At 44.8% G+C, this 16,149-nt stretch overlaps 1 protein-coding gene and 1 pseudogene across 1 annotated transcript; both read right to left on the bottom strand.

Moving 5' to 3' along the window:
* The window catches only part of LOC140717854 (uncharacterized), a 966,201-nt pseudogene that overhangs the window by 181,463 nt on the left and 768,589 nt on the right, over window positions 1-16,149 (bottom strand).
* On the bottom strand, window positions 14,659-15,115 carry LOC140717796 (histone H3). The gene has a single exon (XM_073031521.1). It carries the CDS (start codon window positions 15,096-15,098, stop codon window positions 14,688-14,690), a length of 411 nt encoding a protein of 136 aa, XP_072887622.1. The 5' UTR covers window positions 15,099-15,115; the 3' UTR covers window positions 14,659-14,687.

Genomic DNA, 16,149 nt, shown 5'->3' with positions numbered 1-16,149 from the left:
AGTTTAAGAAGGAAATTAGAAGAGCCAGAAGGGGACATGAGAAGGCATTGGCGGGCAGGATTAAAGAAAACCTCAAGGCAGTCTACAAGTATGGGGCGAGCAGGAGGATAAGACATGAAAGAATAGGACCTATCAAATGTGACAGTGGGAAAAGTGTGTATGGAACCGGAAGAAATAGCAGAGGTACTTAATGAATACTTTACCTCCGTATTCACTATGGAAAAGGATCTTAGTAATTGTAGTGATGACTTGCAGCAGACTGAAAAGTTTGAGCATGTAGATGTTAAGAGAGAGGATGTGCTGGAGCTTGTGGAAAGCATCAAGTTGGATGAGTTGCAGGGCCCAGACAAGATGTACCCCAGGCTACTGTGGGAGGAGATTGTTCAGCTTCTGGTGATGATCTTTGCATCATCAGTAGGGATGGGAGAGAGTCCAGACAACCGGAGGGTTGCGAATGTTGTTCCCTTATTCAAGAAAGGGAGTAGGGATAGACCAGGAAATTATACACCAGTGAGTCTTACCTCAGTGGTTGGTAAGTTGATGGAGAAGATAATGAGAGGCAGGATTTATGAACATTTGCGGAGATATAATACGATGAGGAGTAGTCAACATGGCTTTGTCAAGGGCAGGACGTGCCTTATGAGCCTGAATGAATTTTTTGAGGATGTAACTAAACATATTGATGAAGGAAGAGCAGTAGATATAGTGTACATGGATTTCAGCAAGACATTTGATAAGGTATCCCAAGCAAGGCTTATTGAGAAATGAAGGAGGCATGGGATCCAAGGGGAAATCACTTTGTGGATCGAGAACGGGCTTGCCCACAGAAGGCAAAAGTGGTTGTAGATGGGTTGTATTCTGCATGGAGGTCAGTCACCAGTGCGGAGCCTCAGGGATCTGTTCTGAGACCCTTACTTTTTGAGATTTTTATAAATGACCTGGATGAAGAAGTGGAGGGATGGGTTAGTAAGTTTGCTGATGACTCTAAGGTTGGAGGTGTTGTGGATGGTATGGAAGACTGTCTGAGGTTACAGCGGGACATTGATAGGATGCAAATCTAGGCTGAGAAGTGGCAGATGGAGCTCAACCTAGATAATTGTGAAGTGGTTCATTTTACTTGCTCAAATATGATGGCAGAATATAGTATTAATGGTATGGCTCTTGGCAGTGTGGAAGTTCAGAGGGATCTTGAGGTCTGAGTCCATAGGATGCTCAAAGCAGTTGTGTAGGTTGACTCAGTGGTTAAGTGTACAGTGCATTGGCCTTCATCAAAAGTGGAATTGAATTTAGAAGCCGAGAGGTAATATTGCAGCTAGAGAGGACCCTGGTCAGACCCCACTTGGAGTGCTGTGCTGAGCTTGGTCGCCTCACTACAGGAAGGATGTGGAAGCCATAGAAAGGGTGCAGAGGAGATTGAGAAAGATGTTGCTGAACATGTCCCTACCTTAGAAATTACTAGGCTTACCTATAGCCCTCTATTTTACTAAGCTCCATGTACCTATCTAAAAGCCTCTTAAAAGACCCTATCATATCCTCCTCCACCACCATTGGTGGCAGCTCATTCCACACACTCAACAGTCTCTGAGTAAAAAACTTACCGCTGACATCTCCTCTGTATCTGCTCCCCAGCAGCTTAAACCTGTGTCCTCATGTGGCAACCATTTCAGCCCTGGGGAAAAAAGCCTCTGACTATATACACGATCAATGCCTCTCAACATCTTGTACACCTCTATCAGATCACCTCTCATCCTCCTTCGTTCCAAAGAGAAAAGACCGAGTTCACTCAACCTATTCTCATAAGACATGCTCCCCAATCCAGGCAACATCATTGAAAATCTCCTCTGCACCCTTTCTATGGTTTCCACATTCTTTCTGTAGTGAGGCGACCAGAACTGACCACAGTACTCCTAGTGCCGTCTGACCAGGCTCCTATGTAGCTGCAATATTACGTCTCGGCTCCTAAATTCAATTCTATGATACAAAAATGGAATGGGAGTATCTTTAATTTTACTCGCCAGAGATTTTTCATCACTGTTTCTAGCTCTCTAAATGTTCTTGAGTTCCCTTCTGTGTTTTAAATATAGTCCTCAAACTCCCTGTTTGATTCCAGCTTCCTAAGCCTTACATACGTTTCTCACTCTTCACTGACAAAATTTACTTCTCTCATCATCCAAGGTTCCTGAACCTTGCCATCCTTGACCCTCCCTCTTACTGGAACAAACTGGCCCTGAAACACTGTGCAGCTGATCTTTAAACAAACTCATGACAGATGTGTATTTGTCTCAAAATCAATCCTTACAGTGTTAAGCATCAAACTTGGCTTCAATCTCTCCATTCAGTGACCGGTGTTCTGGTTCACATCCCCCTGTGAATCTCATTTCAACCCTCCCAGGGAGCAACAATGAACCTAATGACACTGACCCCCCTCCTGTGAAGGTGCAAACCACCCCCCCCCCTTGTAAATGTCACCTCTGGACCTGAAGAGGTTCCAGTGTTCTGGAATCCTGAAACCCTGTCCCTGCACCAGCTCCTCAGCCACACATTCATCTGCTCTAACTTTCTGTCCCCACCCGTACTACCACAGAGCACTGGGAGTAACACAAAAATTATAACCTTTCAGGCCCTGCCCTTTAACTTGTTCCCTAACTCTCTATATTCACTGTGGGACCTCATCCCTTTTCAACCTGTCCATTGGTACCGACGTGAACCACAACCTCTGGCTGAATGAACATTGTTCAGTAGCTGCTCTGAGACGTCCCTGACACTCAGTTATAGGATGTACAAAACTTTTTGATACCATCTAAAACAGTGTTTTGGAGAGAAAAAAGATGAAATAGGAAGGTAAGCGAGCCAGTAGTATTAAAGAGGATACCAAAAGTTTCTTAAGATATACAAAGTGTAAAAGAGAGGCAAAAGTAGATGATGCTGGAGATGTAGTGATGGGGTACAGGGAAGTGGCAGAGAAGCTAAATAAGTATTGTGCATCAATCTTCACTGTGGAAGAGACTGGCAGTCTGCTGGAAATTCAAGAGGATCAGGGACAGAAATTAGTGAATTGGACTTTACTAGCAAAAAGCTGAAAGATCTGAAGGTAAGTAAACCAGCTAGACCAGATTTTCCACACCAGTGCTATGAATGAGGTGACTGATAAGATTGTGGCAGCTTTAGTAATAATCTTTCTATGATTCCTGGAGTCTGGCGTTGTTCCGGAGTACTGGAAAATTGAAAACATCATTCCACTCTTGAAGAAGGGAGGAGGGCAGAAGAAAGGAAATCATAGGCCAGTTAGTCTGACCTCAGTGGTTGGGAAGATGATGGACTCGATTGTTAAGGATGTATTTTCAGGCTACTTGGGAACACATGATAAAATAGGACAAAGTCAGCATGGTTTCCTTTAGGGGATATCCTGCCTGTCAAGTGTGTTGAAATTCCTTGGAGAAATAAGCAGGAAAGAAAAAGAGAATCAATGGATGGGTGTGTGTTGTGCAATTGGATTTTTAGAAGGCCTTTGACAAGGCACCACACATGAGGCAGCTTAAGTTAAGAGACTATGACACAGGAAAGATAAGAGCATGGATTAAGACTCAGCTGATTGGCAGGAAGCAAAGAGTGGCATAAAGGGAGACTTTTCTGGTTGACTACGATGACTAATGGTATTCTTTTTATGTTACAGTATATGTCAGTGATTTAGATGACAGAAATGATGGCTTTCTGGCCACTTGTATATCAAAGTAGGTAGGGGGGAAGACAGTGCCGAGGAAGTAGAGAGGCTTAGACAGACTGTGAGAATGGGCAAACGTATGGCAGGTGGAATACCGTGTCAAGAAGTTTATGGTCTTGGACATTGGTAGAAAAATTGAAAAGATAGACAAAAGAAGAGAAAAATCAAAATCTGACATGTAAAGGAAGTTTGGAGCAGAGGAGGTTCCTGAAGGTTCATTTGTACTGTGAGCAATTCTGGGCCCCTTATTTAAGAAAGGTGTACTGACACTGGAGAGGGTTCAGAGGAGATTCACGAGAATGATTCCAGGATTGAAGGGTTATCATATGAAGACCATTTGATTGTGCTGGGCCAGAACTAACTGGAATTCATAAGAATGAGAGGGGATTAAATTGAAACCTATTGAATGTTGAAAGACTTCGGTAGAGTGGATAGGGAGAGGATGTTTCCTATAGAGGGGCAGTTTAGTAACAGAGCACACAGCCTCTGACTAGAGGGCCATCCATTTAAATGGAGATGAGGAGGAATTTATTTAGCCAGAGAGTAGTTAATCTGTGGAATTTGTTGCCAGAGGCCATCATTGGGTATAGTTAAGGTAGAGGTTGATACATTCTTGATTTGTCAGGGCATGGTGGGTTAAGGGGAGGTCAGGATATTGGGGCTGAGAGGGAAATGGATCAGCCATGATGAAGTGAAAGAGCAGACTCAATGGGCCAAAGGGCCTAACTCTGCTCCTATATTTTATGGTTTTACAACAGAAAGGCTCAATCCAAGACAACATCCTGGTAAACCTGCTCTACACTGTCAGGGAGGTTCATTCCTGCTCCCTGGGATTGGCAGGGGATGGGGACCAGAGCCCCAGGTCACCCATTACAGTGATCATGTTCTTTATACAGTGTGTCGACCAGACCTGCAGATAGTACACCAACAGTGTGGGAACCCACATGTTATCAAGCTGGTGCCTAAAACCTCTTTGTTAATCTATTATCTCTTTATTTTCTGCCATTAACACCCACACCATCTCCAAAACTCACTGTGCTTTACAGATGCAGTTACAATCCTCAGCAATAAGTCTGTTCATATTAAAAATCTCAGCATTAGTTTTCAAATCTCTCTAGCTTTGTATCTCGTAAATTGCTGGAGGAATCAGCAGGCTAGGCAGCATCTATGGGGAAAAAGAGTACAGTCGACGTTTCGGGCCGAAACCCTTCAGCAGTCCTGCTTTTCTTTCCCATACATGCTGTCTGGCCTGCTGAGTTCCTCCAGCATTATGTGTGTGTGGTTTGGATTTTCAGCATCTGCAGACTCTCTCTTGTTTGTAGCTTTATATCTCACTCACTTTCATTTTTTCATACATTTTTATTGTTTTCCTTTACAACAGGTTTGTTTTCCCTTCCCTAGTTATAGATTTAACACCGAAATGTCTCTGTGTGCAGTCAGTGTCCGCCGTTCCTCCTGTGATTGACAACTACATTGCTCCTCCTCCCGGGCTGCAACCAGGATATCATGTGACGTTGGCAAGGCAGTCACACGCAGTCTGTGTGAATCATTTCCTCGGCACCAGGCATGGGACGGTGGTAAGGCCCCGCGGAGGGGGAGCGCCCTGGGCCCGGGGGTCTGTGCTTGTTCAACCTCGCCTTATAACTGAAACAGTCCTTCCTGTGATGTGGCAACCAGCCCTGATCACAAGATTTAAAATTGGCACTGGCAGTCACTGGCAGTTTATTCAAAAATACACACAACCCGCCACCCATTATGTCTATCTGTTATCTGTTACGTACCCCGTAACTGGGTGTCAGACCAGCAAAGATAGAAGTATCGGTTGGAGTCTGGTGGTACTATATTCAAAAGTGTTTATTAGTAAAGTAAGCAAAACAATACCAATAATGCAAATATACATATAACATGAGTTAGCAATAATAAACCTAAAAGTGTAGGAATAATAATAAGCAATAATAAACAAGCTCTATCGATGTGTAGGGTTAAATGAATTGTCATAGAAAAGTATAAAGTTCAGTTCATGCGTGCTGAGGTAGGTATAGTTGTTGTGTAGTAATTGTTGGAGAGAGAGAGAGCGAGATATTAGGCAGCTGCAGTCAGCAAATTATTCCTGTTGCCTTTTGATTCTGTTGCACCATTGTGGTCATTCGGCTATGACCCCTCCATCCTTCAGCTAGACGTTTCTTTTGTGGTGGACTCGTCACTCTGGCGTGAGTGGACACACACACAAGTCCCCACCGGCCCTGCTGTAACACTGTGAGCTTTATTGACCGATCTCCTGATTTGGTCTCCGCAGCCCCCACCTTCCTGTGGGTTCACAACACTCAGTCAGTGTCCACTGGTGTGTCTGAAGGGTGTCTCTCCAGACCTGTCTTTTATCCCTACTAACGGGGTCTCAGCTATCCATCAACTCTGAATGACTGTGTCCATCAAATCAGGCCACTCCTGCTGTCTCCTGAGGAATGTTGACGAGCAAAGTAAAGTCCTTGTCGTGAAAAGTAAATAATCCAGGAAGAGTCAAAATACAATAACTCAACAGTCTCTCTCTCCCTCTTATCTGTAGCAAATGTTCTTGCCTGTGTTTCGTCTCTCTCTCTCATGAGCAGCATAGCAACAGCAATAGTTCATGGTTCTCGGGGGGGGGGATGGTTAACGCTGCACCCCATTGTCCATCAGGTCTGTTCATCACTCATAACAGATCTGAAATACCTGCGCCTTCTTGTTTTTACCAGCCATTTCCTGTGAAAAAGACTACGTGCTTTTACCCTGTCTGTGCTCCTCATGATCTACATACCTCTACTAGAATCACTTCTGAATCTGCTCTGCTCCAGGGAATAACATATGAGTCTATATAACCTCTCCTTGTGACAAGACTCCCCAGGCCTAAGCAAACATCTGGTATTTGTTTTTCTCTGCACTCTTTCAAGTTTAAGAACATTTTGCTATAATAAGGCAATCAAAACTATACACAATATCCCCAGTCAGTCCTCATCAAAGACTTGTATATCTACAACATATCTTCTCAACTCTTATACTCTGTGCCATGACTGAGGAAGGCCAGCAGGTCAAACACCAGATCTAGCTGAGATGTCACTTTCAGTGAACTATGCATTCACATGGACATTGTTTATATAAATTACTAACAACATGTTCCCAGAACCTAGTGGCACACAACTAGACAGAGACCTCCAGTTTGAGGCACAGCCCTCAAACGTCACCTATGCTTCCTCTCATTGAGTCAATTATGAAACCAATCAAATATCTCCCCTGGATTCCATCTCTCAGATCTAACCTCCCAGACCAGAGTCAAAGGCCTGTCTACTGTCCATATAAACAACATCCACAACCCTAACCTCATCTACGCACTTGTGAAACTCCTCAAAGAGCTCCAAGATAGTTGTTAGACATGATTTCCCTTGCACAAAACTGTGCTGTCAGTCTTGAATCAGACCAAATGTTGGTAGATCCTGTTTCTCAAAACCTCCTCCAACAAATTACCCAACACTGATATCAGACTGATGGGCCAGTAGTTTCCTGACTAGTTTCCTGGCACCGCATTAAAACAAAATACCTAAAGTCACTGGAGCGGGATTGGGTCTTTTGGCTCATCCAGTCTGTTCCATCATTCCATCATGCCTGATTTATTATCCATCCCAACCACATTCTCCGTCCTTCTCCCCGTAAACTTTGATGCCCTTAATAACAATTAAATTCTACTAACCTCTGCTTTAAATAGACCTACTGACTGCCTTCATGGCTGCCTGTGCCAATGAAATGCATCGATTGATCATCTTCTGACTAAAGAAATTACTCATCTCTATTCTAGAGGGGCATCTTTGTATTGAGGGTGTAGTCTGGTTCTAGATTCTTCCATTATTGGAAACATCCTCTCAGATCAACACTACATAGGCCTTTCAACATTCAATGTGTTTCTATACGATACTCCCTCATTCTTCTAGACTCCAGTGAGTACAGGCCCAGATCATCAAATGATTGTTATATCCTAACTCTTTCAGACTTGGGATCATTCTTGTGAATTTCCCCTGCAGCCTCTGCAATGTCAGCACAGACTTTCTTAGAAAAGTGACCCAAACCTTCTTATGATACTCCAAATAAGTCCCTTTACATATCTGATTTCTGTTCTTTCCCTGATTAGATGGAGTCTATGCCTTTGTTCCTCCTCCCAGAGTACATGACCACACACTTCCTTACACTGTATATTGTCTGGCACTTCTTTGTCCATTCTCTAAATCTGTCCAAGTGCTACTGCAGACTCCCTGCTTCCATAACACTGCCTGCCTCTCTGTCTATTTTTGATTCATCCACAGACTTGGCCTCAAAACTGTCAATTCCACATTAATCACTCTCCAATCATGTCTAACCTCAACTGATGCCTGTGATGAAGCAACAATCTCTCCCGTGGCCTCTACAGTGTATTCTCTAGCTTCTCACAAAGTACAGGAATGTACCTGATAAGGCCGGGTAGATTTAACAACCTTAAAGCATCTTAAGGCCTCCAATATAGATCCCTGCTAATTTGAATGTGGTCTAAGATATCACATCTGATTCATGCCATTTCCGTAACTCCATCACTTTCCATAATTTTCTCAATGGTGAAATAACTGTCAGAATTATTAATGGAAAGCCTCTCCCATTTCCTTCAGTTCCACACACAGATGGCCATCCTCATCTCCAAGCGGAACAATTCTGTCTAAATTCCCTTTTCCTCTGAATGTACCGAGAGAATCTCAGGGGATTTTGCTCACTTTTCCTTTCAAATCCCTATCTTCTCCTATTGCAGTCTGAACTTTTATGAGAGATCCTATGTCTAATAATATTCTCGAACAATTCCCCGAGCATTGATCCAAGTCTCACCAGTCCATAATTTCCTGGTTTGACTCTATTGCCTGAGGAACAACATGCCCTGGAATATCGGCATTCCCTTCTCTGATCTCACTATCCTCCATGACCACATTGATGAAGTGAAGTAATGGTTTAGACCCTCACCCACTTCAGATGTAAACTCTCTCCTTTGTCCTTGTGTTGTCGTACCCTCTCCATAGTGCCCCTTCTCACCAAAGTCATTTCCTGTTCCCGTTTGACACTTCTGATTCTCTGTTTAACTTCTCTCTTGTTTGCTTCATATTACCACAGGCAATCTCCAATTTATACATCTGAAACAACCTTATCTTTCATTTTCTTTCAGACTGAATTCATAATATCTCTTACCATACCCCTCTGCCAGACTTTAACAACCTTGTCTTTCCTCCACATAGAAACAGTCTGAATTCTGACCTTTAACCACTACTCACATGTCAAATGTGGATGGACAAATCACAGCTGCACCCATTCCCCTCTCCTCAGTTCCTGTCCTACACAGTTGCCCTTAGCTATATCCAGATTGACCACGTTACCACTGTGACGATGCTTGTGCTTATTTACTGCTCCCAGAATGAAACTTCTATCAGTGGCCAGGCTCATTTTCCAATACAATGTCTTGTATGACCCACTTCCCTGGTTAGACTACCCACTTCTATGTTAAGAAACATCCCAGTATTCTTCTAACATTTGCAATGATATCTAAGCCCCTGAGTCTAAGAGAGTCCCAGTCAACATTGGGGAAATTAGTCACCCACTACAACGACCCTGTTGCTTTTACATCTTTCATTCCCTGCTACATTTCAGTTTCTTTACCTCCTGCTGGCATTTGGGAGGCCAGTAGCACAACTCCATCGGTGAATGCACCTCTCTTATCCTGAGCTCTCTTCACACTGTCTCACTGGATAAACCCTCCAGTGTGTTCTCTCTTAGTCCCTCACCCACAATTCCATATAAAGGCTGATCTGCCATCAGCCTCCTCTTGTATATTGATCCCACTTCCCTGATTTTATAAACATTTATCTTGCTTCTCTTTAAATCTTTTTGGTCATCCAGCATCTCCACTCCTCTCAGTTAGGGGATTCTAGTGTTTGTTATACAGTGTTTTGTTTGTTTTATCATGTCTGGTCTTGTTGAACAGTGCAGGCATGTACTTTGTTTTCCTGCAGTTCACAATTTTGTGCGCCACAGTCACAAACAGTCATATGATTATGTAGACAGAGAGGGAGTTTAAATGAAGTGAACATGGGCAGTTGGCATATTTTGCATGTCATAGTTCCCTGGGAGGCGTTTGATTGTGCATAGTTAGGCACTTACCAAGATCCAATAAAAAGAAGTTAGATTTAAAGAGAGCGGTCATTGTATGAGTGGGCCAGAATTGGAGTGGGGAGTTGAGGCTTCGGCACTTCTGAGAGGTGTAGGCTGTAGGAAGATATGTTTTTCTTTAGTCCTTATTTCTTCTGTATTACACATTTGGAGCAGAAAGGATGCCAGACAAGATTCTGCCTAATGTCAGTGTTACAAAATTGGCTTGGTGGAAGGAGAGAGAGGGTGGGCGTGGCAGCTTGTCATTCAGGTTGGAGGCCTCTGACCAGTGACGTTCTCAGGGATCGGTTCTGGTACTGTCATTTGTCATCGATGTGAACAGTTTCTCTGACATTGTTGTGAACGTGATTAGTGAGTTTGCAGATGACAGCAATGTTGGTGGCAGAGTGGACAGTGAAGATTCTTTGAGAGTACAATGGGATCGAGATGACCTGGGGAAGTCAGCCAAAGAATGACAGATGGATGTTGATGTGGACAAGTATGAGCTCTTGCATTTTGAGAAGTCCAGCCAGGGAAGGACCTGCACAGTAAATTCTTGTTCCTTGGAGAGTATTGCAGACAGAGAGTCCATGGAATACGGAAACATCATTCACTGAAAGTGACAACACAGGTAGTCAGGATGGTGAAGACGATGTCTGGTCAGGGAACTGAGTTACAGGATTTGGGATGTCATATGACAACTGTAATCATCAAAGTGAGATTGCACTGTATTGTGCACAGTTCTAGTCACCCAGCTACAGGAAGGATGTCATGAAACTGGAAAGTGTGGAGGGAGGTTTGAGGAGGGTGTTACTGACACTGGAGGATTTGAATTATTAGCAGAAGTTTGGACAGACTGGGACTCTCTTTCTCACCCGAGAGATTAAGGAGCTGTCAGGTGACCATCCAAAGGTTTACAAAATCAATAGGCGATCACTCTTTGTGTCAGGGTAGGGAAGCATAAATTTACAGGACAATTACTTAAGGTGAAGACAAAACATTTAAAGGCTACCCGACAGGTGGGGGGATGTTACATGTTTAATTAAGGACACCAACACTGCAGTATTAAGTGAGGGGTTTGATGAGGTCTTGTAAGAAAAGGTTTTATATAAAATGATGAATGGTGATTTTGATGGGATTACACTGCTCGCCTCCCAATAGGCTGAGATATTGTGGAGCAGACATGTTGGTAAATCACACACAGGTGTAATAGGAACAGGCTTACAGCAGTCGGGCATTTTGACTTCCCCAGCATTAACCAGATTACCTTTGTATGAAAAGCTTCAATTTCCAGGAGTAATTTGGCAGATGCAGGATCAGTTCATCCCTCAGCAGAAACAATATTCAAAAGGGAGAATGAGGCAACCATCAGCAACAACGGAAGACAAATGCAGCATAAAGGAACATGAGAGAGCAGAGAATATCACAAAAGTTAGTGGGGAGCTAAAGGATTAGGGAACTTAAAAAGAACAGAAGGTAACTAAAATAGTAATATAGAGAGAACAGCTGAATTATTAAAGTAACTGGCCAATAGTATAAAGGAGGATACTTAAGGATTATTTTCAGATAGTTAAAGAGTAAAAGAGAGGCAAGAATGGATCAAGTTTATGGATTCAGGTTTCGCATTCTCACCTTCAGAATCACATCCCTCCCTGATCCTCTCTTACACTGTTTAGTTTATTCTGTATTTCTTATTTAACCCGGCAATCTTGATCATTTAGTGAAGAGGGCCACAGCGTGGCAAATGCATTTCAATGTGAGGCAGTGCACATTGCAAAGTCAAACCAGTGTAGAACTTACACTATGAATGATCGGTCATTGGGGAGTGTAATGGACCGGAGAGATTCAGGGGTAAATCTCTCACACACATTTATTTCATTGAAAGTGGTGTCACTGGTAGACAGGGTGATGAAGAACGGTGTTTAACATGCTGGTCTTCATTAGTCAGGGGATTGAGTATATCAGTTGGGACATTATGTTACAGTTGTGTCAGTGACTGGAGGCCACACTTACCGTATTGTGTACAGCTCTTGTCACCGTTATAGGAAACGGGGTTAAACTGGGGAGTGTAGAAAAGATTTCCAAGGATGTTTCCGGTTATACAGAGAGGTTGGTCAGACAATGTCCGTTGTCCTTTATTCCTTGGAATCCGAATCATTTATCACCGTGTTATATGACAAGGAATCTGTCTTTTTACTTTGACAGCAGTACAATGCGATGAAGGTGCAGATGTGAACATTGTGTCAACAGAACGCCAAGAGATTCTGGAAATCGCGAACAACGCGGACAAAATGCTGGAGGAACCCAGCAAGTCAGGCAGCATCTCCCACCAGAGTCCTGATGGAGGGTCTCAGCCCGAAATGTCGGCTGTTTATTCCCACCATTGATGCTGCCTGACTTGCTGATTTCCGCCAGCATTGAGTGTGTATTGTGTAGAGAGTGTGAGTTAAAAGAGCGGCGGCTTAGACCAGTGTCACTGTGTTTGTGGGTCCGAACATATCGTAAGATTTTTCAGCGCGTACTGTAGAAAATGAAAAGACTTTTCTGTTACGGAAGCGCCCCACTCCCCAGCTCAGTCCCGAAAAGGGAATTAACCGCAAAGTTTTAATTAGTTTAAATAATTCAGACACAGAGAACAGGCCAACGATCGGGAGAGAGAACGCGGTAATGAAACGAGTTAAAATAGAAAGCGCTGCCTTTAATCCCGATTAAACTTTCTTTCCAGCGAACATTCCGGCCTCAGTGACGGACAGGGACTAGTCCGAGTCTCCGCAGCGTCCGATTTGAATTGGAATCGGCGAGTTTTTGAGGAGAGAGAAACACAGAAAAATGAAGCTGCCGGGAGCTGAAAGCAGGATGTCCGCACGCTGCCTTTAAATTGCTCTGTGCCGCCGCCTCTCGCTTCATTTCTCATTCGGTTCTGATTGTGAGAAGGATTTATCAGAGTCGCAGACATGACCGAGACAGCACCCTCCGAAACGGCTCCTCCAGCCGCGCCCGCCGCCGCAAAGAAGGCTCCCAAGAAGAAGGCGGCTGTCCGGAACAAACCAACCGGTCCCTCGCTGGGCGAACAGATCGATAAGATCGTGGCGGGTTGTCGCGATAGGAAGGATATATCCTACCCTTAAGGTGGTCAAACGTCGCCCCCAGATCAAGATGAGCATCAAGAGGAAAGTGGAAAGCGGCTCCTTGGTTCAGATGAAGGGCTCTGGTCTTTCGGGATCCTTTAAATCCGGTAAAGGGAAAAGTGCCGCGAAGGTGGTGAAGAAATCGAAGAAACCATCGGCTAAGAAATCTGCAATCAAGAAATCTCCCAGCAAGAAGCTTGGCGCCAAGAAACCAGCGGCTAAAAAAGCGGCGCCGAAGCACAAGAGCCCCAAGAAAGCCGCAGCCCCGAAGACGAAGGCGGCCAAGAAGCCGAAGTCCAAATCCGCAAAACCCAAGTCAAAAAGTGAATTGAGAATACACCATTTGTAAGTACCTGAACCCAACGGCTCTTCTCAGAGCCACCCACATCTCAGAAAAGAGCTGAACCTGGATATTGTGTTTCCCGTCATAGAGATTTCGGTGGAATTTTCTCCGACAATACAGAGATTTCAGTACCTCGCTAACACTCGGTGCGGCCGTGACGAGTCAGTTTTAGAAGTGAAACCTGGACGTTCAAGCTGAGTTTCACTCGGGGTTTGTGATAGATATGGTTGCAGGCCTAGTTCCTCCCCCATCCCGGGAGAGTGACAGACATTGAATTGAATTGAATTGACCTTATTGTTTATATCGTTCGGAGATATGAGGAGTAAAAACCTTTACCTTACGTCTCCGTCTAAATATCTAATTTATAGTAATTTTAATACATATTATACACAACTGGGTGGTTAATATAACAGAAATACAGTTGCGTCAGCATGAATTAAGCAGCCTGATGGCCTGCCGAGTTTCCGCGCCTCACAGCCGAAAATTCAATTCAGCTGTGCAGATCGCGAACGGCTGACTCCGGGAGAAGGGTAAGGGAGGGATCCCTCTGTGGGGATGGACTGTACGGGGAGGAAATATGATAAACCACCCGGTAGATTTGCCGACTGACCTTCCATTACGTATCTCAGAAATCGCGGAAATCGCTGTATTTCGCGAAACCGTTGGAAATTGGCGGTTGTACAAAATGGAGGCGGAGTTGGAAGATGAGAGGTCGCTCTTTTCTGGGGAGGAGGGGACCATTCTCGGTCCACGGACAGCCATTGTGCAAAACAAAGAAAACGATAGCGGCCGCACAAGCTGTACCTGGCCGGTGTGTGGGAGAAATGAATGATCAGCAGAGATGCTGATGGGGAGAGAGTGCGTTCACCTCCGGTTATTCGCTCCGTTAACTTGACGTGAGTGTTTGAATTTGTTTGCAGAACTGAACAGAGCCATTGAACATTCCCAAAGACACCTCAGGAAAATGGCAGAGGGATATTGTACATCGCCACAATAATAATAAGCAGGAACTAATAGCCCTTTCCTCTGCCGCGATAGTGGCTGTTAAAAGAGCCTTTTAAGAACTGCTGAAACCGATGCGAGAGGGGTGGGGGCGTGTGGAGAAATCTCTGCAGTGGGAGGATATATGATAAGCTACCCGGTGGCATTGCCGACTGACCTTCAGTCTGGTCCCAGCTACAAAACTAGTTTATTTACACTTAACACCAACATCAAACATGTACAATAATGATCAGCAAGCTACAGCTCTTTCATTTGCCGCGGTAGTGGCTCTTAAAAGAGCCTTTTCTTGTATTTGGTGTGTAGGCTGGGTTTAAGCGCGCTCCCCGCGGATGCGGCGGGCCAACTGGATGTCCTTGGGCATAATGGTGACTCGCTTGGCGTGGATGGCGCACAGGTTAGTATCCTCAAAGAGCCCGACCAGGTAAGCCTCACTTGCCTCCTGCAGGGCCATGACAGCCGAGCTCTGGAAACGCAGATCGGTTTTGAAGTCCTGAGCGATCTCCCGGACCAGGCGCTGGAAGGGAAGTTTGCGGATGAGCAGCTCGGTGGATTTCTGGTAGCGCCGGATCTCCCTCAGAGCCACGGTGCCGGGCCGGTAGCGATGAGGCTTCTTCACTCCGCCGGTGGCAGGAGCGCTCTTCCGCGCCGCTTTGGTCGCCAACTGTTTGCGAGGAGCTTTTCCGCCAGTCGATTTGCGCGCGGTCTGCTTGGTTCGGGCCATTCTGCTTCGAGAGTGAGGGCACAGGCTGAAATACAGGAACAAGATAGACGAAACGTGCTCCAGCACAGGCTTTTATACCGCTGGGAAGGGCCGTCCCATCGCTTATAATTGGCTGAACAACAGCTGTCTATTAAAGGATCTACTTGCTGCGATTGGTTTATTAATTTCAAGCAGGTTGGCGTCGAATAACGATTTAGGACAAAATGGAAAACTTACTGGCGGTCGGACTTCATCCAATCAAAATGCACTGTGATTGGCGCCCGATATATTCAAACCGACCGCCAATTTCAGAGCACCCAGCGATGGTGCTTGATAAATTCTTATCATTTACAATTAATTCTATCACGGATCATACATTTTCAGTTTCATTTAATATCTAATACCCTCAGTTAAGATTTGAATGCATAATTACGGAATCGTTCTTCTAAACGAGAGAACTGATTTCTGTCCCGATGGACGGGAAGATTAAGATCATTATAAATACATTCAGAATTTACTGTAATCACCGTCTGTAAAGGCAGAATCGCGGCTATATTTCAATTGGAACAGATTAATCGATTTCAAATGTAATTAGATGAATACTTTGATAAAATAAATAAATCGATAAATACATAGATAAAAAATGAAAAGGTTGTGGACACGGCTCCCTCTGTGAGGCGGTGGGTGGCTCTTAGAAGAGCCTTTGTTTTGTGCTCGGGAGGAAGTGGGAGTTTTTCAGCCGCCGAAGCCATAGAGAGTGCGGCCCTGGCGTTTCAGAGCGTACACCACATCCATGGCAGTGACCGTCTTGCGCTTGGCGTGTTCAGTGTAGGTGACCGCATCCCGGATCACATTCTCCAGGAAAACCTTCAGCACCCCGCGGGTCTCCTCGTAGATCAGACCCGAGATCCGCTTGACGCCGCCACGGCGAGCCAGACGGCGGATGGCCGGTTTGGTGATGCCCTGGATGTTATCACGGAGCACTTTACGGTGCCGCTTAGCTCCGCCTTTGCCCAGTCCTTTGCCTCCTTTCCCTCTGCCAGACATGATGCTGCTTCACTCAGGTCGCTGC

Source organism: Hemitrygon akajei, chromosome 28 (assembly GCF_048418815.1).
Source record: "Hemitrygon akajei chromosome 28, sHemAka1.3, whole genome shotgun sequence".
Taxonomy (NCBI): domain Eukaryota; kingdom Metazoa; phylum Chordata; class Chondrichthyes; order Myliobatiformes; family Dasyatidae; genus Hemitrygon; species Hemitrygon akajei.
Note: the sequence above shows the minus strand (reverse complement) of the source record. Positions and strands in the feature narration are given on the sequence as shown.